The following is a 24760-nucleotide window of genomic DNA, read 5'->3' on the forward strand; positions in this document are numbered from 1 at the left end:
CTATTATGATCATTTTGAGCTTATGACTTATTTTAGATATCATGTTAACTCCATTGCATGTTGGTGAACACATTCATTTATCCTCATTGATTAAATTTTTATAACTTCATTTTTTTAACTAACTTCTCCATTCAATGTAATTCTACTTGTGGATAATTCTCTTGTTTTTTGTTCTCTACTTTTTTTCCAGGTGATCCATCAAGGAACCTTCTCGATTTTTCACATATGAATATGTGTCTAGGCTTCCACTTGATCACATTCAAAGGACTCATGTACTTCTCTTGGATCTACAAATGTACCATATGGCTTGAAGACAATCAAATTACTTCATATTGAAGATTAAGTTCCAGATTTTTGTAAATTATGGGTTTAATACCCCTTGATATAATTACCCCAAGTAAAGATTAAAGGGGGGTGTTAGAAGTTGTAATCTTTCCTTGGTGTGTTTATAAACCAAGGTTAAATCTCCTTTCTTTATTGTTATAATATATTAGGATATAAGCCAACGTATTCTAATATATTTCTTTTTTGTCCTTTTTTTCCACTACATCTTATTTTGTCCTCTAGTGGAATATGTGAGGACAAATATATATTGTAATTTGTAATTTAAATTATTCCTCCTTAAGAGGAATCTCACACTTGGCCTCACACACTTATGAATGGTGGCATTCATAGACATGGGAGTTACATTCTAACTCCTCTCTCTCATCTCTATTTAAGAGATGACCCTCCTCTCTCATTTCTAACGAGGTTTCTTCCTCTTCTCAATTATTGTATGAGCAATTGCTCTCTTGCTCTCTCTCTCTTTCTCTCTTCCTTCTTAGGCTTTTCATGCCTCATTCATAATGTCACAAGGGGTTTTCTTTGCTTTCCCCTTTCCAAATATCTTGTCTCATGGTGTTGGATCTTGAAGCTTTCTCTCTCCTATCTTATGGTAATATTTTCTCATGCATTAACTCTCTTAGATTCTTTCCTGGTATTACTTATTTACATATTTCTTTTTCCATTTCTAACAGTTCTGTAGATATTTTGTATACTTTGAATGATGTAGAATCTTGGAAAATTGTTATGGATGAAGTAATGACAGCTTTAAAAAGTAATGATGTATGTGATCTTGTTCCATCGATTTATAGGTGAAAACTTGTTGGCAAGAAATGTGTGTTAAAGAAAAAGATTTGTTCTGATGAAGGTATTGAGAAGTATAAAGTGAGGTTGATTGTGAAAGGCTACTCTTAGGTTGTGAGTGTTAATTGTGGAGATATCTTCTCCTTTCACAAAAAATGACAATCATTAGAATTTTGCTTTCTATTGCTGCGACTTATAATTTAGATTTTGAGCAAATGGATTTAAGAATTGCTTTCCTTTATAGTGTTTTGGCAAAGTTATTTATATTAATGTTGCCAAGTTTTAGTTTTACCCTTGTAAAACTTAAAGTCATTGGTATGAAAGTGACTCTATGTCCAAGTGTGATGATCAAGCTTCCTTTATGTTTACTTGCTTCTCATCTTTCTGGAGTGCTTTACTTTCTTTGTTTTCTAGGTTCCTTGTGCATTACCTTTACCTAATCATTCTATGCAGGTTTCTTGTTCTTCTGATGCGCGCTGGGTCTAGATGATCTAGGTATGATTGGGATGTATTCTGGCATCCTCTCGATGAGAAGTAAGTTATTTGTGTTCTACCATTTGCTATCTTGCTCCATCATTCTTTTTCTTACAGATTCCAAGCAATCAAGCTAGTCTTCCCTTCAATGAACAAAATCAAGTGCGAATCCGAAGAATGAAGCCATGATAGTGATTAAGCTGTGTATACGGATATGTCATGATGGAAAGACCCATGAGGCTGCGAACCAATGCTAGGAAGAAGCTCATTCATGCTGCAGAAGTAGATTCTGCCTTCAGAAGGAAAAGAGTGGATCTATGAGTTTTCCGCTGCGCACTAATGGAAGCGGAGGTGTTTGTTCTGCTTTCGAGGCCACAATTATTTGTGAGATATCGAAGGCTTTACATACAAGCAGTAAAGGCACGATGTTGAAAGAACTGTTGCAAGCTCTTCATCAGTGAGGCATGCTCAAGATCTAGCTTTGAGGCCATCAGATTGAGGTTAAGGGTAAAGTGCTGTTAGCTATACTTCAGTCAGGTAAATGTTGCTGAGAAAGGGGTTTTTCGTCCCAAGGTAATGAAAAAGGTTACTTATTTGAAGGCTTTGGGAGTAGAAACACAAGCGATTTTAAAGTACGAATATTCTTCGGATATGCTTGAAAGATACTTCTGAAAAAGTTAGTAGTGAGAATGCGACCCCAATACAAAGGAAATGCAGTGTCAAATGCTTAAGGTGGAAAGTGAAAGAATGAAGTGCACAAGCTAACAAAGGATTACTTCCGCTGTTGCGATTCCGAATAGAAAGAAAGTTTGTTTGCGGAAAAGCTAAGTTTCTCTTTTTCCCCTGCAAAAAAAAGTCTCGTTTTGTTAAATGATTTTTGATAATATGACTTTGCTCGAAGTAAAGCAAAAGAGCTTTCACGAATTTAAGTCTTTATGTGCAAGAGAACGGAAAGTTCAAATAGCCGTTGATCATGGAATTAAATGCAAATCCTGCCATTATAATCATTAACCGAACTTAATTTCGTTCATGTGGCGCCAATGTTATAATTCCTATACCTATTTCATTGGAATTGCTTGTAATTGATTTCTTCAAGTGTATTAAAACGACTATTTATCGAGAACTGTATCCTGTGCGATCAAGGCGAATGGCAATCAGAGCTTCTAGTTATGATAAATTAATAGGCTTGGAGAGTAAATTAATATAGAGACATCTTTCAAATTCTATGAGTTGGGTGATCTTCATAGAAGACTCAATTCTCAACCCATTCACCCAATCACTCAAAAGCTTAAAGAGAGTGGATTGGTTGAGGTAGCTGGTTTTCCAATGGCAGTAGACTTGAGCTTGTGAGGGTATGTATCGAGAGATATGACCTGGAAACAAAGAAAATTTTGTTTCCTGACCAATCTATCCTCATTTTGATCAACAAGGCATTGATGCAGTTCGCATTCGACATTCTCGTGAAGGAGCAGTATTGTGATATTGATTTTGGCTCTTCCGTGTCTATGGTCAATGAGAAGACCTTCAAATGGGAAGACATGTAGAGGACATGGTTCCAGACTGCTTGCTTAAAGAAGAGCAAAATGCCGAAGACCCTGTTGAGCACAAATTTGAAAAGAGAGATGGTGGATATCCTTGCTGTTCTCCTCAGACTAAAAGGAAAAGAGGAGATCTTGGAGTTCATCAAGCACCATTTCTTCCTAGTGCACCCAGTGAAAATGGTGCTCTCGTCTCTCCCTCACGGTTTTTATAAATGGAGACATTTACGGCTCCTTGGCTTGCATCAATTACAAAATATAATAGCCAATTCAAAGTTCCAAGTATTAAATTCAATTATGAAAAGAGAGGGAAAGAAAAAAGAAAGAAGATAAAAAGTCGGAAAGGGGAGTTGAAAGGTTATAATTTCATTGTTATTATAATAGAACATGTACTTATATATGTTTATTTAAGTATATAAATGGGATGACATCATTAAATTATGTTATTATAATTTATTGGTGCTATTTCATTTGTATATTTATATGTGCGTGTGTAAGTTTTTATTATAGTAATATGATAAAGATTATTTAAAAATCTCTTAAGGTATGTATTATATTTTAGGTTAGATTATTATATGCTTTTCCTTGATTATTTTCTTAATGGCTCATTCAGGTCCCACAAATGTATCCTGTGATCAAGTCATCACATCCTTTCCAAGGAAGTTTAAGGTCATACCTACCGATCCTGGTGACTGAACTAAGTGAACATCCCATTGCGATGATCCCATTTAGCAATGCTTCCCCCCTCTTCATCTTCTCCTGCAATCACCCATGAAAACACTTTCGCCATAATAATAATTTCATAATAATTCATAAAAACATATTTATTGTTGTTTTAAATCAACTAACTGTTAATCACCTAATAACAGTTATTGGTTAATGACCATCTTCATTAACAGTTAATACAACGTATATAAATAACTAACTATTTCACATGATCATGAAAGAATAATTTGTTAAATCCAACGGTTATGAACAAATTTGAAATTAGGTCAAAAATTTGGGATGTAACATACCCTCCCCCTTAGATTTTTCAGCCTCGCCAATGAATATCACAACAAAATTTTAAACAATACTTAATTAGTTTTATTCAAGAAAGAAAAGAAATGTTCAGTTTCAAATCCTAGAGAAAAGATGAGGGTATTTTTGGAAAATTTTCATGATAGTCCTCCCAAGTGGCATTATCCTCCGCATATTGATCCTATTGGACCTTGCATTGTGTCACCTCCTGATTTTGTAGCGTAGCTTACGCACCTCGAGTATTCTGAGTGGTCCTACCTCCATCACCCTTGGTTCTTGCACTCGTAATAGTTTCCAATCAATTATATGCTCATGATGGGTAATGTATTTCTTAATATACGACACATGGAAGACATCATGCATCCTAGCAAGGGTTGGTGGTAAAGCAATTCTGTAAGCTACTGGGTTCACAACTTCTTGTATTTCAAAGGGCCCCACATACTTCCAAGCTAACTTTGCATTCTTACCAAACTTGATAGTACTCTTTTGAGGTTTTACCCTTAATAGTACCTTTTCTCTTACTGAGAATTCTCTAGGCGTTCTTTTGCAACTGCATAGCTTTCCTATCTGTCATTAACTTCCTTCAATCATTGACAAATCTGGATTATGTGTTCTTCCATTTCCTTAAGCATTTTGGGTCCAACAATGATTCTGGTTTCCAAATGATTCCAACTCACAGGAGTTCTACATTTACGGCCATACAAGGCCTCAAAGGTAGCCATTCTAATGGTGGACTAATAAGAATTGTTATATGCAAATTCCACCAAGGGTAAGTATGTTTTCCACTGGTATTGTCGGTCCATACAATATACTCTCAGAAGATCTTCTAATACCTGATTTACTCCTTCTGTTTGACCATCTATCTCAGGATGATAAGCTGAACTGATGTTTAGTTTAGTACCCAATGCTGAAAATAATTGCTAGAATCTAGAAGTTATCCTAGCATCCCTATCTGAAATAATTTTCTTTGGAATTCCATGCAATCTGAAAATTTCTTTTATAAATTTATGAGCAATTTTTGGTGCTCCATCAGTTAGATTCCCTGGTATAAAATGAGCAACCTTTGTCAATCTATCAATCACTACCAGAATGGTATTGTGTTGATTTTGTGTCATAGGTAATCCTTGTACAAAGTCCATGGAAATTATTTGCCATTTCCACTCGGGTACCTCATTAAGGTGCAAAAGACCTATTGGTATCGATGTTCCGCTTTTACTCTCTGGCATTCCAAACAACTTGCGACAAATTCTGTTATGTCCCTTTTCATTCCTTTCCAAAAATATAGGGGTTTTATATCAAATAGCGTTTTAGTTACCCCTGGGTGTTCTGAATATGGAGTTGAATGGGATTTTTCCAGGATCAGTCTTCGGAGTTCAGGGTTGTTGGGTACATAAATCCTACTATGTTATCTTAGTAATCTATCCTCTTCTAAACTAAATTCCGAAAACTTAGAATCTTGTGGGTCCCTGATAAGAGCTAAGTTGATTTCTGCATAAAATTTATCATGTTCTAGATATTGTAGAATCTGGTCTTTTAATTTGAAGTTTATAGTAGTCATTGTAGAAATGTGTCTTCTCCTACTTAGGGCATCGGCCACTTTGTTTTCCTTGCCTTTAATATAACTTATGTCAAATTCGTAGTCTGCTAAAAATTTCAGCCATCTTCTTTGTCTAGCATTTAGATTTGGTTGTGTGAAAATATATTTCAGACCGTAATGATTGGATCAAAGTTCAAAAGGTTTTCCAATTAAGTAATGTTTGTAGAGCATGTACAACAATTGCTAATTCCAGATCGTGAGGTGCTCAATTTTGTTCACAATTCTTTAAATTCCTAGATTCATATGCAATTACCTGTTCATCCTACATTAACACACCTCCTAAACCTTCTCCTAATGCATCTGTTATAACTACAAATTGCTTTCGTGGATCAGGTACCTTTAATATGGGTGCTGTAGTTAGTTTTTCTTTCAAATACTCAAAGGCCGATTGACATTTTTCTGTCCAGATGAATTTCTTTCCTGTTCTCTAAAGTAGTGTGACCGGATAAGCTATCCTTGAGAAGTTCTTGACAAATTTTCTATAAAATCCTGCTAATCCCATAAAACTTCTAACTTCTGACACATTTTTAGGTATAGGCCATTCCCTAATTGCTTCAATTTTTGACAGATCTATGGCTATGCTCTGAGCTGATATAATTTGCCCTAAACACTGAATTTTTTCCTTTTGATAAAAAGTGCATTTAGACAATTTTCCATACAATTTATGTTCTCTTAATCTTTGCAAAACTGTTTCCAAATGCTTTTGATGTTCTTTCTCGTTCTTAGAATAGATTAAAATATGATCTATGAAGACCAACACAGCCTTATCTAGGCAGTCTTGAAATATGCTATTCATTAGGTTCATAAAAGTTGTTGGGGCATTGGTTAATCCGAATGGCAATACTGTAAATTCGTAATGTCCGTACCTAGTTTTGAATGCGGTTTTGTGTATATCTTTATCCTTAATACGAAGATGGTGCTAACCTAACCTCAAATCAATTTTTGAAAACACTGTCGCACCCTTCATTTGACAAAAAAGATCATCTATTCTAGGAAGTGGATATTGGTTCTTGATGGTAACTTTATTGAGCAGTCTGTAATCTATGCATAATTTCATGGTTCCGTCCTTCTTTCTAACAAACAACACTGGGGCTCCCCATGGTGAAATGCTGAGCCAGATTAGTTTCTCGTCTAACATGTCCTATAGTTGTATTTGCAACTCCATTAATTCCGTGGTAGTCGTTCTATATGGTGCCTGAGAAATGGGTTCAGCTCTTGGTATCAAATCTATGCTGAAATCAAAGACTCAGGAAGGGGGTAGACCAGAGAGTTCTTTGGGAAACACATCTTGATAATTCTTTAGATAGTGATTTTTTTCTTTGAAAGATTCCTTTAACTTTTCTCTGATTTCCCCATCTTTATAAATGTAGTCATCTCCATACATGGTGTTTTTAGGTTCTCTCATGTCCTCAACCCTAACTGCAAAGATCTTACAACCTTTGCTTCCATATTTCTTAAGTTGCATGGTAGATATCTATTTTGATTTAATTTCATGTTTAATCCCTGTAATGCTAGTCGGCCTACCTCGATTATCCAATCAATTTACAGTTTTGGCAAGACACTCTACCTTGGCCATATGCTCACTGAGCCAATTGATGCTTATGATAATGTTGTAAGACCCAAGAGGTGCTACATATAAATTAAATTTCGTTGAAAAATTTGGAATGTCAACTTGAGCATAAACAAATACTGCTCTACCTTAGCCCTTGACTGGTTTGCATATTCGACTATCCATAGTTTTGCCATAAAACTAGATCTATTTGGAAATCTACTTAACAGTCCAGGTGATATAAAACATTTAGAAGCTCTAGTATCAATTAAAATGGAGACAGGGTTTCCATAGATCTTACCCAGAGTTTCAATTGGGCCTATTTGTTGTTCTACTTGTCTATTATCCAGGGCTGCATGGATCCTCTGTTGATAAATTTGCTGTTGTTGTGGAAGAGGTGGTCGTTGTGGCTGATTGGTATTGGGTTTGTTGGGGCATCTATTAGCGAAATGATCTCCTCCACAAGTGAAGCACCCTAAAAGTGGTCCCTTGCTCTTATTTGTATTAAAATTTCTTTTTAACATCCTTAACTCCGTTTCCCTTTAACTCTGGCTTGCTGTACTTGAAATCCTTAAACTGTCTTTTCTAAGATCCAAAATCAGCACCTTCTCAATTCCAATTTGTTTTCCTTTTATTGTCGCCGATGGAGTCCTCTTTCTTGATTTTGTGTTCTTGCCAAATAACCTTCTCTAGAGCTTCCTCCATGGTTCAAGGAGTGAGAACATCAACTGCCCCACCTATTTTGTTGTTCAGACCCATAATGAATTTCCTCACCTTCAGATTTGTATCTTGTTGATAAGGTGGTACATACTTCAACAGTTAGGTAAATTTCTCCGAGTACTTATGTACTGTCATATCTCCCTGCTTCAAATTTTGGAAGTCTAGAAGTTTCTGGTCATAAAAGGTTTGGGGCAGCTAGCGGTTCCTAAAAATGGTTGCAAACTTTTCCCAAGTAATCGCGGTGGTTTTAATGTTCTGCTCGATTTTGGTGTTTCCCCACCAGGTTGTAGCTTCTCTAGTAAAGTGGTATATTCCCCAAACCGCTTTTGAGGTTTCAGAAAAGTTTCTAATTTCAAAATATTGTTCCATTTCAGTTTGCCAAGCTTCTGCTTCCTCCTCGGACTCAGAACCGACAAACTTGGGTGGTTTGATTTTCTTAATATCTACTGACAGATCAGCCACTATTTCTTGTTTCTTTTGTTTTTCGATTTGTTTGGATGAAGAGGTTCTCTTGTTAGATCCGGAGACTTCTGTCTTTGTTCTAAGAGGAGGTGATGATTGTGTTTCCTTGTGATTATGCCCCATCTGGGCTGCCATCTCATTCATTCTTCTTTCCATGTTTTCCAACTTCAGTTGCGTTTCTTGCAAAATTTGAAGTAACAAGTCATTAGAAGATTGAGTGTTTTCACGGACTATGTCTTGATCTGCAACGTTCTCGTTGCTGTTAATTTTATTGGTTTCACTTGTTAATTTTACAGAATTTGTGTTAATTTATTGAATTCATACATGTTTAAGTATTTCCACAATAGAAAGAGCTTGTGAATGCATGAAACATGAGATAAATTTATTTAGTTAATTTAATACTTTGCTGTTGTACTTAGTTTAGCCTTATTTACAAAAGAATCCTCTATTGAGGATGTTTACATCAAAATATTTAATCTTGCTCTTCAGCATTTAGTTTTGGCTCAGATTGGTACATATCTCGCACCATCCAGGATCTGTGGAATTGCAAAAGAGAGTTGCCCTATTGAGTGTTCCGGATTTGAATTAACTTGTTCCTATATGCTGCTTTACTAGCAGGGGTCCATTTGACTCTTTCTTTCTTCCTCCATTGTAATGCTTGGTTTAGAGTTTCGTTGTCTTGGGGCATGGAGCAGCAGGTATAATCGTATTTAGGCATGTTTTTAATTAAATAAGGGAAAATTTGATGTCGAGCCTTCTTGCGGGGTGTTTTACGTACTTGGTTTAGAGTTTCGTTGTCTTGGGGCATGGAGCAGCAGGTATAATCGTATTTAGGCATGTTTTTAATTAAATAAGGGAAAATTTGATGTCGAGCCTTCTTGCGGGGTGTTTTACGTACTTGCATCCTGTATAGTCACTCTAGAACTCTCAGGTTTACATAGAAGGTAGTGTGCCCTAGGCTCTAATATCATATGTGGCAAACGGATTTTCATATCTAAATCAAAGACATTTTTATACTAAAACGTCCCAACATTTATATAGATAACTGGATCCTTTCCACATGACTGATTACTCTTAACAATTAACTAAAAATAACTATAATCATATTCAAGATTGGGTATTAACTATTCATAACTGTAACTTCATGGCCAACTGAAACAAATAGATTAACGACTAACTATCATAATTGTAATCATAATCAACTGAAAATAAAGTAATCATATGCAATTGAAATAACAATTAACTATTTCTAACTGTAGTCATGTTCAGCTGAAATAAAAAGATTAATGTCTATCTATCATAACTGCATTCATGATCAATGATTAACAAGTAAAGCAAATGTTTAACAAGAAGGAAGGAACATACAAGCATCATCGAAGGATCTTTTATTTAGTTGTGCAAGCCTTGGGATTGGTGAGAGGAGGAGCATTGTCATAGGCTTAACCTCCCAACCTCGGAGCATACTTATCCCCACATATTCTATTTTATTAGAATTGCCCTCCCTACCTTGGGATTGGGCTTGAGATGTTCTTCAGTGCAACCATCTGAGCATCTGAGTGTTTTGAGTTTCCACTTAGTTATACCTATATAACTGATGTTACGGACATCAAGTGATCGTTAGATGACACATATGCCTATAAACTACCTTAGCCAAGGATTTCTGATGGGTACATTGACCTGATCACCACCACTCGACTTAACAACAGGTTCCATTCCAGGATAAACATGAGCTATTAAACATATTTCTTTTGAGTTATTCATGTTTGATTTCTTTTTTTGTTTTCCTTGCAGATATGTTCCACCTCTTCACCATTTCATGGCTACCAGCCGATGAATCTCCGGTGCATTAAAATTTATGAGTTCATTGCCCTTTTTCACCTCTTCACTATTCATGGCTTCATTGCCGGTGAATCCTAGGTGTTTTGAAACGGCTATGAGCAATCTGCTCTTAATTATCTTTTATCATAATTGAGACAGCATAAGACTTATTATTATCGTCAGCAACTTCATGAAGGCTTTTACACATATTGAGACTCCTTTTTAAAAGATACTATTCGACTTCTGTTAAAGATGGTTTTGGATACAATGAAAATAGAAGGAGAAACTCATTATAATTCTCAGGTGATGGTCATCAAATCGTACAATTTAATCAGAGTCAGAGAAAAGACTCCTAAGTATATAGCCGGCTGCAATAGAAGAAGCATTCCTGACCTGGAAAAATAACTCATGACCTGTTATGTATTCTCGGGGTTATTTACAATCTGATCAATCCCCTCTCGTTCTTTAGCTCTTATCCTCAGTATCCTAGCTAGAAATGCTTGCTCGGCTGAGTTGGAAACACAAAACTGAACAAGGTCGGAAATTGCATATGTATTAATGGTAGATTGCAGACATATCAAGGGCATTTGCAGACATTTTAATAGCAATTTGCAGTTGATACAATGGCAAGGTGTAAACGCATCAATGCAGGGTCAAATTGTTTTATGAAGCAAAGGAGATCTGAAACGTAGCAAGGTGGAAGAAGTTATGGCACCTAGGGAAGATGGTGATCTCGTCTCTCCCTCACGGCTTCCATAAATGGAAACATTTACGACTCCTTGACTTTCATCGGTTACAAAAGATCATAGCCGATTCAAAATTCCAAGTATTAAATTCGATTATGAAAAGAGGGAAAAAAAAAGGAAATAAGATAAAAAGTCGAAAAGGGGAGTTGAAAGATTATAACTTCATTGTTATTATAATATGTACTTATATATGTTTATGTAAGTATATAAATGAGATAACATCATTAAATTATGTTATTATAATTTATTGGTGCCATTTCATTTGTATATTTATATGTACGTGTGTAAGTTTTTATTATAATAATATGATGAAGATCATTTAGAAATCTCGAGGTATGTATTATATTTTAGGTTAGATTATTTTATGTTTTTCCTTGATTATTTTCTTAATAGCTCATTTGGGTCCCATAAATGTATCTTGTGATCAAGTCATCACATCCTTTCCAAGGAAGTTTAAGGTCATACCTGCCGATCCTAGTGACTGAACTAGGCAAACATCCCATTCCGATGATCCAGTTTAACAATGCTTCCCCCCTCTTCATCTTCTCCTGCAATCTCCCATGAAAACACTTTCGCCATAATAATAATTCCATAATAATTCATAAATACATATTAATTACTATTTTAAATCAAACAACAGTTAATCTCCTAATAATAGTTATTGGTTAACGATCATCTTCATTAACAGTTAATACAATGTATATAAATAACTAACTATTTGACATGATCATGAAAGAATAATTTGTTAAATCCAACAGTTATGAACACATTTAAAATTAGGTCAAAAATTTGGGATGTAACAATGATTCAAGCTTGTCCTATTTTTAGTTTATTCTGTTCAGAGATGCTCTACAAAGAAATCATCCATTTCTAGTTTTGCTGTTCATTTAGTTGTAGTATAGTGTATGTAATGAATGTGCTATTGTTGAGAATTGAATGAATGTAAATGAGCTTGGTTTTGTTTCTTTCGTTCAATAGATTGTATGTCTTACTTTCTTTGGCATAAGCATCTCTTTTGTTCTCTCTGCTGTACACCGTAGTTTGTGTGCTTAGTGTAGTTTGTTGCATAAAGAGGTTGGAAACTGGTGGATGGAGTAGCTGAGGGATAGACAATCCAGGTATTGTCAAAACATCAGCTAATTGTGTTATCCGGAAATTACCTATTTTGCCATCTCTTCCTTTCCTCTTGCTGTCGTAGTTGGTTATGCATGTTTTCATTTGTTGCATTTAGGTCAGAATAGATTGCATGTTGTGGGTTAGTAACCCTTTCAATTGCCTGTGTTGCTTAAGTGTTGGGCAACTTGGTATTTGCCTCTTCTGCTCTTTGGTTCAGAGCATACCCCCAAAAACCCGAAAAACAGAATTTATTGCATATCTTGCATTCAAAAGGAAGTTGTACCTTTCAATTCAGGGGTCCTTGATAGATTATTACATTGACCCATTTTGTGGTTAACTTCTTTGTCCTCCATAGGCCATTGGGCAAGTAAAGAGTCAAGGTATAAACCAAAAAGATAAGGAAGACAAATTGTTAACCAACAATGAAATAGTTGGAGCACTGCTTTGTAGAAGGTACAAGTGATCTGATTTGTGAATTGTAGTATGGCACAAGTAGAGTTTTAGAATGTGGTATTGGAAGTTCGGTACAAGTGTTGAGTTTATTAGATCAGATCATTCTAATGGAAGTTCGGTACAAGTGTTGAGTGGGATTTAGCATTCTAAATCATATTACGAGGTAATTGGTAAATATTTGCTTGTTATTAACAGAGACCGAGAGGTCAATTTATACAAAAGAATGAGACGATGTTTCCTTAGGAAACGATCGTAAAGAATAGAAACATTCTATTCCAGAGAAAACAAAAAACGAAAGCAAACTAAAGCTAAAGATATTTACAAGATAACCATTAACTAATAATAGACGTCTTATCTATTATTGTAATACCCTCCCTTAATGGTTAATCTATCTAACACACCAAGCTGTCCTCTGAATTTGACAAACTTATCAGGACCAAGAGGCTTGGTGAGAATGTCTACAGTCTGATCTGTGGTAGGAACATATTGCAGATCTATAGTCCCATCTTCAACCAGCTGTCGTATGTAATGACAATGAACATTCACATGCTTGGTTCGTTCATGGAAGATTGGATTCCGTGCTAACTTAATAACGCCTTCGTTATCAACAAACAGAGTAGTCGGTCCTGCTGGTGACATCTGCATATCCCCAAGCATCCGACGAAGCCAGATAGCTTCACATCCTGCCTTAACAGTCCCTCTGTATTCAGCCTCTGTAGAAGAGAGAGAAACTGCCTGTTGCTTCTTGCTGGTCCATGTGACTGCACCGGATCCCAAACTGAACACATATCCAGATGTTGACTTTTTATCATCAACAGAGCCTGCCCAATCTGAATCTGTGAACCCATTGAGTTTAGGATTAGAACTCCGAGAATACAAAAGTCCATAATCAGAAGTGCCCTTCACATAACGAAGCACACGCTTTGCTGCCATCCAATGATCAACCTTAGGAGCTGTCATAAAATGTGAAATATAGCTGACTGCGAAGCTGATATCAGGCCTAGTAGCAGATAGGTAGATGAGGCTACCTACTAGTTGCCTATACGTAGTATCATCAACGGAAGGAAAATCAGACTTGGCTAATAACTTGAGACCTTTCTCCATAGGTGTAGATGCAGGTTTGCAATCTTGCATTCGGAATTTGTCTAACAAGGCCCTGGCATATTTGGACTGAGAGATGAATATACCAGAAGACTGTTGCCAAACTTCAATACCTAAGCAATAATACATGAGCCCAAGGTCAGTTATATCAAAAGACTGGCATAAGTGTTGTTTGATTCCCTGAATCAAAAATGCCGAACTGCCAGTGATGATCAGATCATCCACATAGATAACCAGAAGGATGATGTCACTGTCAGTAGTCTTGATGTATAGATTTGAGTCTGAAGAACTCCTCTCGAAGCCTTGATCACTGAGGTACGTATCAATCTTGATGTACCATGCCCGAGGGGCCTGTTTCAAACCATAGAGAGCTTTTACCAATCTGAGAATCTGATGGTCTTTACCAGAAACCTTGAAACCAGGAGGCTGCGTCATGTAGACCTCTTCATGGAGATCACCATTCAGGAAAGCACTCTTTACGTCCATCTGATGGACCTTCCAACCAAACTGTGCTGCCATGGCTAGGACTAATCTGATGGTGCTCATCTTTGCAGTAGGAGCAAAGGTCTCCTCATAATCAATGCCCTGACGCTGAGAAAAGCCCTTTGCCACTAAACGAGCTTTGTACTTATCCAAAGTACCATCTGATTTGTATTTGATTTTGTAGACCCATTTGCAGCTAATGGGTTTCTTCCCTGGGGGAAGATCAGAAAGGACCCAAGTGTTGTTCTTCAGCAGGCTCTGGTGTTCAAATTGCATGGCCTGTTCCCACTCTGGAATTCTTTTAGCCTCGGAATATGTTTGAGGTTCAAACACACTGTGAATGTTGGCCATAAGAGCAAAGTTAACAGAATCTGTAGTTTTGCTCTTTTTCCGAGCAGTTCTCCCATCAATGAGCTCATCATCATGAAGGTCAGCAAGTGTCTTAGCCCACCACTTAGGCCGAAGAGGAGAATGACCAACAGTAGTACTAGGAGATGCTTGATCAGCAGGATCCTGATCAGAAGAATCTGGATCAAACTCAGGTGAAGCATCTTCAAAACGAGGTGATCCTGTAGGAGAAGCCGGAGGTGTCTGTACAGGTATCACTGGCAGGACTGGCGGTGTAGGAGCTACTGGAGCCCTCCCATTAGGTGGACCTAATGGAAGCCGAACTCCCAAATCATGAACTTGTATAGGCTGGTCTGCTAGATCAGAAACAGGAGAAACAAGCATGAATGGTCCTCGCTGCTCATCAAAGACTACATCGCGGCTGTATATGAGACGAAATGTCTCAACATCAATAAGGCGGTAGGCTTTGTGAAGACTGCTATATCCAGCAAGCATCAGTTTCTGACTCTTGGCATCCAACTTGGTGTGTGAAGCATCAGGGATCCAAACAAAAACAAGAGAGCCAAAAACCTTCAGGTGACTGATTCTGGGCTTGCGACCTGACCAGGCCTCTTCCGGAGTTTTACCTTTGACCGCCACTGTGGGTGACCGGTTCAACAGATAAACTGCAGTGTTAACTGCTTTTGCCCAAAAACGCTTCGGAACATGTCTGTGTTCGAGCATGGAACGAGCCATCTCGGTGATTGTCCTGTTCCGACGTTCAACTACACTGTTTTGTTGTGGCGTGTGGGGTGTGGTGAACTGGCGTTGGATGCCATGTGTATCCAAAAAGCTGAAGAAAATATTAGAACAAAATTCCCCCCCATTGTCTGATCTAAGAGTAATAATAGATTTCCCAGACTCTTTTTCAACTAAGGGTTTAAACCAGAGTAACGAGAATCGCGATTCAGCGATTAGATTCAGCAATGGCGATTTTTTTGGAGTCGGAAATCGCCATTGCCGATTTCTTCAGGTGAATCGCCTGAATCGCCGATTCAGGCGATTCATACAAAAAATCACATGAATCGCCTTGAAAAATCGGCATGAATCGCCCGCGGCCAATAAAGTATAGAGTTGTAAAATTTTAAAAAATTGCTTGTTTTTTTTACTTTGTTTTTGACCTGTTCTATTTGTTATAATCCTAAAGGGCCTTCTATTTGTTTAACATGAGTAGAAGAGAGGAAAAGTGAGAGAGAAGAAGAGAAAAGAAAAGCCAAAGGTTTCTAACCGGCAAGAAGAAAGAGCACAAAAGAGATCAGCAATCCATTTGGGGAGGCCATCAATTGCATTGGGAGCATTAGGGAGCCAATCTCAACACTCCTCAACTCATTTGCAAGAGGTAAGTGCTCTTTTTTTTTTTGCATGTTAGTGTATTATGCATTTTTTGTTAAATTTTTATAGTTTTCAAGATTTTTAGTTTAGATCTTGAATGTTCTTTATTTTTACTAAGTTGCAAACTAGGGTTTGTTGTTTTGTAGCTTTTATTAGCTTCAAACTTTGATATTTTACATATAAATTTTTATTGCAGCAACCTTTGCTTTCATTTTTTGCAAATTCGCAATGGGTAGAAAAGATGAATGTTGGAAATATAACGAAGAGTTTCCTGGAAGAATCAAATATCAAACAAAATGTATTTTTTGTAAAGAAAAAATAACTTTTGGGGTATTTATAGATTGAAATACCACATTGCTGCTATACCTGGACACGATGTTACAATTTGCACTCACCAAACTCCTGAGGCAAAACGCACTTGCTTAATGGCATTAGAAAAAATTGAAAAAGACAAAGCCAATAGGAAAATGCAACTTGAAGGGTTAAGGGGTATTGGCTCCCATGTTCCCGCATCCGCATCTGCAGCCGCATCCACATCTGCATTTGCATCAGCTTCTACATCTGTAGGTTGTGTTGGAGAGGGTTCTTCTAGGCCTCCTTTTTATCCTAGTTCTTCTGCTCGTGCTAGTGCTAGTCGGTCACATATTGAGACAGAGTCCCACACCAACCTATTGCAGCCTAGAGTGCGGAAAAACATAATCGATAGTTACTTTGTGCCCCGCACTACTCCCGGTTCCCAACCCACGCTTGAGGGCATGGGTTTGAACAAGAAAATTCATGATGCTGCTAGAAAGGAGATATGCAAATTTTGGTACTTTTGCAACATTCCATTTATTGCAGCCAGGTAATTGATTCTTTTTTCGTTGTTTTCTTTAAAGTTAAAATTAAAAGTAAAAGTAAAACTTTAATTATATCTACTTGTTTTATAATTTGAGTTTTTGACATCTAAATTTTTATTTGTGATAGGGCTCCTTATTGGCAGAACATGATAGACGCGGTTGCTATTTGTGGTCAGGGGTTTAAAGCCCCAATTGAGGCTAAGTTGAGCAGATACCTTTTGGATGAGATGGTAGAGGACATGAGGGCTGAGCTCGAGGAGAACCGAAAGGAGTGGATTGCAAAGGGTTGCACCATCATGACTGATGGTTGGACAGATAGGAGGAATAGAACACTCCTCAATTTTCTTGTATCCTGTGGAGGTAATTGATCATTCTACTTTCCTACATACATAATTGTAAATTTTGATTTGTTGAATGCTAATTTGTTGATGATCCATTTAATTTTAATATTTTAATTCGTTGTTTTGTTACTTGTAGGATATACCATGTTCATCAAATCCATTGATGCTTCCGCACATGTAAAAAATGCCACATACTTATGTGAGGCTATTGAGGAAGTCATAGCAGAGGTGGGAGAACAAAATGTGATCCAGGTGGTGACGGATAATGCAGCAAGTTATGTTGTTGCAGGTAAACTTTCAACTTTTCAAGTTTTGAAAATAAATTTATTTGAATTTTGAAATTTGAATTTCTAATTGACTTAAAATTGTTGTAGGTAAACTTTTGATGGAGAGGCACCCCACCATATTTTGGTCCCCTTGTGCGGCACATTGCATTGACCTCATGTTGGAGGAAATTGGCAAACTTGAGTTTGTCAAGTCATGTGTGGAAAGGGCAAAAAACATATGCAAATTCATTTATAATCATTCATTTGTCCTTAGCACAATGAGGAAGTACACAGAAGGCAAAGAGTTAGCTCGCCCAGGTATCACGAGGTTTGCCTCGAATTTCATCACCTTGCAGTCCTTGTTGACATCAAGGGATGAATTGAGGAGCATGTTTGTTGGGCGGGAGTGGATTTCCTCTTCCTATGCTACGACCACTGTAGGGATAGATGTGGCGGATTGCATATTTGATGAGGATGGTTTTTGGAAACCCGCTAGAGAAATCCTGCAGGTAAATTTATTGCAATTTAACATTTAGTATTTTACTTTTACTTTAAGTTATATTATTTTATATTTAAGTTTTGACTCAAGTTTTTTGTTTTACTTTATATGTAGGTCACTGAGCCCCTTGTAGCTTTGCTACGAACTGCTGATGGGGAGAAGCCCTCTATGGGCTACATTTAAGAGGGCATGGATAGGGCCAAGGAGGCCATCAGAGGCCAATATGCAGGAGTGCAGGAGAGGTATGGCCCTATTTGGGACATCATCGATAGGAGATGGCAGAATCAGCTCCATCGACCCATCCATGCAGCAGCTTACTTTCTGAATCCGGCATATCGTTTCCGTCCTGAGTTCAAGGCGGATGCGGAGGTTCTCACTGGCTTATACACAGTGATTCAGAGGTTGAGTAGCGATGAAGATAGTGCTGTTGCGATTGTTGAGCTAGACCAGTTCAACAATAAAGAGGGGCCACTTTTCTCTGGCAGGATGGCCATAAATGCTCAGACAACACTACAGCCAGGTAAAAATTAAATAATATATTCAATGTTCATGAATCTAGATTCTAATCTTAAAGTTGATTATGTAATTTTAGAGCTAACTTGTAATTTGTAAATGAGACTAATTGTTTCTATTTTCAATTTTTCCCTTATTGCAGATAGATGGTGGCAAATGTTTGGGGCCACAACCCCAAAACTTCAAAAAATTGCCATTTGTATTCTGAGTCAACCAAGCAGCGCTTCTGGATGTGAGCGCAGTTGGTCCATGTTCGAGCACATCCATTCGAAGAGGAGAAACAGGTTGACAGTGCAGAAGTTGAATGATAGTGTTTGTTCATTACAACCTCTGTCTTAGGATCAGACAGATTTTGGGCACTGACTCCTCTTCGATCATTCTGGAGGAGATTGATCTAGAATCAGAGTGGCTCACAGAGGTTGTGGATCCAGTCTTCACTGAGGAAGACCGTGTGTGGGTTGACCAGGTGGATATAGAGGCTGAGGCAGCTAGAGCACGTTCTTCAGACATTGGTAGACGCACACGTGCACGCACAGGCACAGGCCCTAGTGACGTTCATGAGCCCATCTTACATGCAGGAGATATGGCTCGGCAGTCCTCTAGGACCTACATTAGACGCCTTGCTACTAGGCAGACTGGATACTCAGAGGCTGAGGCTGAGGCTGCAGTCGAGCTTCAGGATGATGTTGAGGATGATGATGATGACTATGAGTCTGAGGCTTGAGCTGGAGCCTTGTTTTTATATTTTGTTTACAGATATTGATACTGAATCATTGATAGACATATGTTTCAAACATTCATGGATCTTCATCTTAGATTCTTACATATATTTATGATTTGATGTCTTATGGATCATCTTACATATATTCTATGATTTAAATCATTGTGATCATTTGATTTCTATTTACTTCAGCTAGCCTACAATTTACATTTTAGATAACATAGTTACATATGTGATGGATTTTATGTTCCATGTTTATGTATGTTAAGTTTTAACTTCTATTTGATGATGTTATAGTGTGTTTAAATTATATTCAATAAAGGGTGCATGAAATAAGTTTTAAATTGTTAAAATCTTTAAATTTAAAGGGTTTTTTCAAATTTGCCGATTCATCGCCGATTCATTGCCGATTCATTGCCGATTCACGATTCGATTCGGCCTTGCCGATTCCGATCCGATTTCGATTCTTGTTACTTTGGTTTAAACTTCTGAAATACAGTAAATGCATCAGATTTCTTTTTAAGGAAATACACCCACATTTTTCTACTGAAATCATCTACAAACAACAGAAAATACCTGTACCCAAGAACAGAAGGAGTGGCCATAGGGCCGCAGATATCAGCATGAACAAGCTGAAGTACTTGAGAAGCTCGCCAAGAATCGCCACTGGGGAAAGGTGTGCGATGTTGCTTCCCAGCCCGACATGCGTCACAAACTCCAAGGTGTTGGGTTTGAATCTCTGGCAAACCAAGAACAAGCTCATCCCAAGCAAGTTGTGAGAGATAATGCACATTTAAGTGCCCATATCGCTGATGCTAAAGTGTGCTGATGGAAGATTGCCGAGCAGCCATAGCTAAGTCCTAAGAATCACCAGAATCAGTAAGTCTGAAAAGACCATGATCCTCAAGACCAACTGCAACAGTAGACTTAGTTGCCCGATCAGTGATGGTGCACTGATGTGAACTGAAGGTGACTGCCAAGTGTGGAGAATGTCGCAGCAACTGACTGACCGAGAGTAGATTTAGTTCCATCCCTGGAACGTAGTACACATCAAGGAATATGAGCTTCCTCCCAACAGACTGAATTTGAATGTTGCCTTTACCAACAACCGTGTACTCTTCTCCACCACCAAAGATAACAGAATCTGAATAAGGCTGGTAGTCAGTAAACCAGTCTCTGCGGTGAGCGAAATGTCGAGAGGCACTTGAATCAATGTACCAGGCAGATGACTGCACATGATCTGCGGGTCTTTTAGCCATGAAGGCGTAAAAGGCAAATTTCGCCTGCTCAGTGTGCTCTGCACTGTTCGCTTTGGGTTGCGAACCTGATTGCTTAGACTGAGCAGCTAAGCGTTTCCGACATGCAACCTTCATGTGACCATACTTGTGGCAATAGTTGCATTGAATGTTCTTCTTTTTGGTACCATCGGATGTTGGAGCAGAAGACTTCTGCTGAGATGGTTGCTGAAACTTGCCCTTATCCTTCTGAAAGGATTTCGCAGCAAAGGCTTGCTCAGTGGAGGTGGAACTGGAGCTGCTACTGAACTGTTGTTTCCACCGATCTTGCTGAAGTAGCAGGGTGCAGAGATCAGTGAACTTTAGATCAACACCAGTAGATGTGATGTTGAGAGTCTCGATAAAATGTTCATAGGAATTTGGTAAACTCCGAAGAGTGATTACCACAATATCCTCTTCCTCCATCTTGCGACCGATGGCAAGTAACTGATCACGGATTTCCTGAAACTGATTAAGGTGTGCCTGGAGCGAGGTGCGCTCATCCATGACAATAGAAAACAGAGTGTTTTTCAGAAAGAAGGCTCTGCTCTTGTCGGAAGTCTCATGAAGACCTTTGAGATGTGTCCAGATTTCGGCCGCTGTCTTGCCGGATGGAATCTGAGAAAGCTGGTCATTAGCTACGGAGAGTTTGAGAAGCATTGCTGCCTCTCGATTGTTCAGATCCCATGTATCTTGATCAGGACCCGGAGAAGTCGGACGCTGCTTAACACCCAGAACAAGTTGATCGGTGTTTCGATATTCGAAGATTGCGATGATGCACTGCTTCCAGGTTCCATAATTGCGACCATTGAATTTGGAATTATGCTCAAGCAGAATATTTGTTAGAGATGCCATGGCACGTTTTCCAATGAAAAACTGTGAAAATCTGTGAAGGTACGTTCTTCGAGGCAAAAATACGGAAGACCCAGAAGAATCAGAGAATGACCCAGAAGAGAGCTCGAAAAACCCAAAAGAAATTTGCTGTCGTTTTTTGAATTTGCTGGCTCGAAAATCGAGGCACAAAAATCGAGGCACCCAGAAAAAACGGACGACAACCCAGTTGTGCTCTCGAAAAACCCACCAAGAATTTGCAAATTTTTTTTTTTTTTGACCCCAAAAATTAGGGTTTCGAAAAAAACGGCCCTAGCTGAAAAAGCTTGAAAAAACTTAAGATTTCTTGATGAAAAATGGTCGAATCTGCTTCAAAAATGACTAAGAACAAGTGGGATAGTAGAGGCGACAAGTACTGGGTGAAGGTCTCGACTGTATTTGCAGGAAAAAATAGAAGAAATCGCGTGGGTTGCAAAAAACGCGATTTCCCTGTCAATTTTAGATGTGGGCCGACCATACACAGACCTCCAAAAAATGCTTTTTTTCAGTCATGAAGCTGTGATTTGCAGAGGAGTTCGGTCAAAAGAAATCACGATTTGCATATACCAGTCACAAAATGGTAAAAAATGGCCACGATTTCCACGCGATTTGCAGACCCGTAATTCGGGAATTTCTCCAAGCAGAAAACCCTAGGTGGGTTTTGGAGAAATTAGCTGAAATAATTTTAGGAAAAATTTAAACAAATAATTTCAAGAAGAAATTATAAATTTTTTTTCGAAAAAAATTTAAGTATTTAGCTCTGATACCATATTACGAGGTAATTGGTAAATACTTGCTTGTTATTAACAGAGACCGAGAGGTCAATTTATACAAAAGAATGAGATGATGTTTCCTTAGGAAATGATCGTAAAGAATAGAAACATTCTATTCCAGAGAAAGCAAAAAACGAAAGCAAACTAAAGCTAAAGATATTTACAAGATAACCATTAACTAATAATAGACGTCTTATCTATTATTGTAATAAATCAGATCATTATGTTTTTAATAATTCTAATGGTGATTATTCCCTGTACATTGCATTATATGTTGATTATATTGTTTCATTGGTAAAAGAAAATTATGATTGTAGAACTTAAGTCTTAGCTGTTTATTAGATTTGAAATTCAAATAACAGATCTTGGTGTGGCTAAACACGATCTTGGGATGGAAATTAGAAGAAATAGAGTGAACAAAAAGTTATGGCTAGGCTAAAGTATGCAACCTAGTTACAGAGGTTTGACATGCAAGATTGCAAACTATTATGTGTTTCTTGTACAGTTGGAACAAAGCGATCTCTGTCAGATTGCCCTACATGCCCATCAGAGATGGAAGACATGACCAAAATACCTTACTAGAGTGTAGTTGGAAGTTTGATGCATGCTATGGTTATTACTAGACTAAACCTAGCCTAAGTAGCGGTAGTTCTTTCTAGATATATGTCTACTATTAGGAAAGTTCATTGGGATGCAGATCTTAAAAAATAAGATGGTTGTTGGTTTTAGAGGATTGATGCAAATGTATTTGCACTACTACTATTGGTATGTGCTTTTTTCCATTTATATGGAGAATCAACCAAGAAGAGACATGTCCCCTTCATGGGGCATGCCTATTCATTATTACATAATTACAATTATAATTGTTATTATTAATTATATGTATATATAAAATTAATATTTCTCATTTCATTATATTTTATCATAATATATATATATATATATATATATATATATATATATATATATATATATATATATATATATATATATATATATATATATATATATATATATATATATATATATATAAGTATATTTCGTAATGGTTTTGTCATCTGACCGAAGCTATCAAAACATCAACACTCCCTCCTAGCTAGGGAGGATAAATATATGGTTAGATATTACCTTAATGTAATGTCAAGTTGGCATGATTAAGGATATCTCTTTGATTAGAAGATATCCACCATTTAGATATCATGTCATGATATCAAGAGTAATGGCCTCCTGAATGTCAAGTCACATGACATTCACCAAGTACTCTGAGTAATGGCCTCCTGAACGTCAAGATGCATAATATTCACCAAGTACCTTGAGTAATGGCATCCTGAATATCAAGTCACATGATATTCACCAAGTACTCTGAGCAATGGCCTCCTGAACATCAAGTTGCATCACATTCACCAAGTACTCAAAATGTTCATAAGGTATGTGCACACACATTCTCATAATGCTTACCATATAAACATTCATGGTTTGTTTAAGGAACTTAATCCACCATGCAAGATATAATCTATCCTGATCTACTTAAACATTGTAAGATATCCATCATAATAGAAAATAAAGTTATTGTAAGATCGTCATCTTTCAATAACTTCTGCAAATACAAGTAATAATCATTTGGAAGTCGTCACTTCCTCATGATGTACACAGGGGGCAGGGCCAAATTGTCATGAAATAACACTCACGAATTATAGAACTTTGACTGCTACAATTTCTTGATCATCGGAGAATCCATCTCATCATGGTGTACCCTCTCTGAATCAATAGGACCAAGATCATCAAAAATTGACTGAACCATATCCTCTATCTGCTCTCTTTCCAAGGTTGCCTCTAATGAAATGTCAGGCTCCCTTTGAATCTGATATTAATCTTTCTTTTCCTTAATGGGATTGGTACCTAAAGTATTACCATTCCTCCCGATATGTTTCTTACATTCAGTCTTTGCATATACCAGTGTATCGTTAAAATTTGCTTCCCATTCTCAATATTATGACACTCATCAAAACTACACAGTTTGCTCATCCTCAAATACCATCGTTGCTCTTAACATTGTTTCAATTTGGTAACATGATACAATCAGCTCCTACTCAGTCATTCCTAGTCATTAGTCAATGAAGATCCTCATGATGTAGTTCACGTTTATCTTACTCCTTTATGGATTATTTTTGATCTCTTTATGGTGATGGATGATTTGCTCTTCATGTCAATGTTGCATGTAGATGACAGATATGTACATCTTTCTTCTGCTCAATATAATTTCCATTGTGATAAATAATATTATTGCTATTCGAAGTCCAAGCCTATTTAAGTCGATGCCTATCATATATAGATTGCTCACAATTGCTATGACTTGGCATAGCAACTAACTTCCTGAACAAGTATCGAGTCTTCCTCTAGATTTCTTCTTCTATAAGGTGCTTAACAACAAAAGTCACCAAATGGAAGCTTTTGTCTTTGTGCTTTATGATCTTTCAATCCATCTGATTATTATACATTCCTGATGTTGATTTGGATTTGATTCCTAATAAATGACTTTCACGATATTTGTGGTATTGATATTATCTGCCAGTGATCGATTTATTACTGCCCACTTGTAATTTTCACATTTGGCAGTAATCTTAATATGATGCATGTGCCTGTTTATAACTTCAGATCATGTATTCCATTTTTTATTTATATTTTGTTCTGTCCACTTAATATTTTGTAGGTATCGTCTTCGTGTTTGCAGTGGCTGGAGATG

General features: G+C 37.3%; 2 protein-coding genes across 3 annotated transcripts in view; both read left to right on the forward strand.

The window, feature by feature from the left end:
- LOC149537290 (uncharacterized) overlaps positions 1–24760 on the forward strand; it is a 108367-nt gene that overhangs the window by 75712 nt on the left and 7895 nt on the right. The window contains exon 6 of one of the 2 annotated variants that reach the window (XM_089807659.1): positions 191–952. The exons of the other annotated variant lie outside the window; for it this stretch is intronic. Within the exon in view, the coding sequence (XP_089663785.1) occupies positions 191–336 (146 nt within the window). The 3' untranslated portion in view covers positions 337–952. Of the gene's footprint in view, positions 1–190; positions 953–24760 lie in introns of those variants that run through there. 2 annotated transcript variants of the gene reach the window in all.
- Positions 16167–18184, forward strand: LOC149537291 (uncharacterized). The gene is made up of 5 exons (XM_089807657.1): positions 16167–16765; positions 16888–17120; positions 17238–17390; positions 17476–17876; positions 17981–18184. Exons 1-5 carry the CDS (start codon positions 16347–16349, stop codon positions 18047–18049), a joined length of 1275 nt encoding a protein of 424 aa, XP_089663783.1. The 5' UTR covers positions 16167–16346; the 3' UTR covers positions 18050–18184.

This window comes from Cupressus sempervirens, chromosome 10, assembly GCF_028749045.1.
Source record: "Cupressus sempervirens isolate cs-2001-9-10 chromosome 10, ASM2874904v1, whole genome shotgun sequence".
NCBI classification, from domain to species: Eukaryota; Viridiplantae; Streptophyta; class Pinopsida; order Cupressales; family Cupressaceae; genus Cupressus; species Cupressus sempervirens.

What these genes read in the sequence shown, in the direction of transcription:
- LOC149537291 (XM_089807657.1), top strand. Translation starts at nt 16,347, where the DNA reads ATGGCATTAGAAAAAATTGAAAAAGACAAAGCCAATAGGAAAATGCAA. An exon ending in TTTTCTTGTATCCTGTGGAG is followed by an intron (nt 17,121 to 17,237) that starts GTAATTGATCAT and finishes TGTTACTTGTAG; the next exon opens with GATATACCATGTTCATCAAA. An exon ending in AGCAAGTTATGTTGTTGCAG is followed by an intron (nt 17,391 to 17,475) that starts GTAAACTTTCAA and finishes AAATTGTTGTAG; the next exon opens with GTAAACTTTTGATGGAGAGG.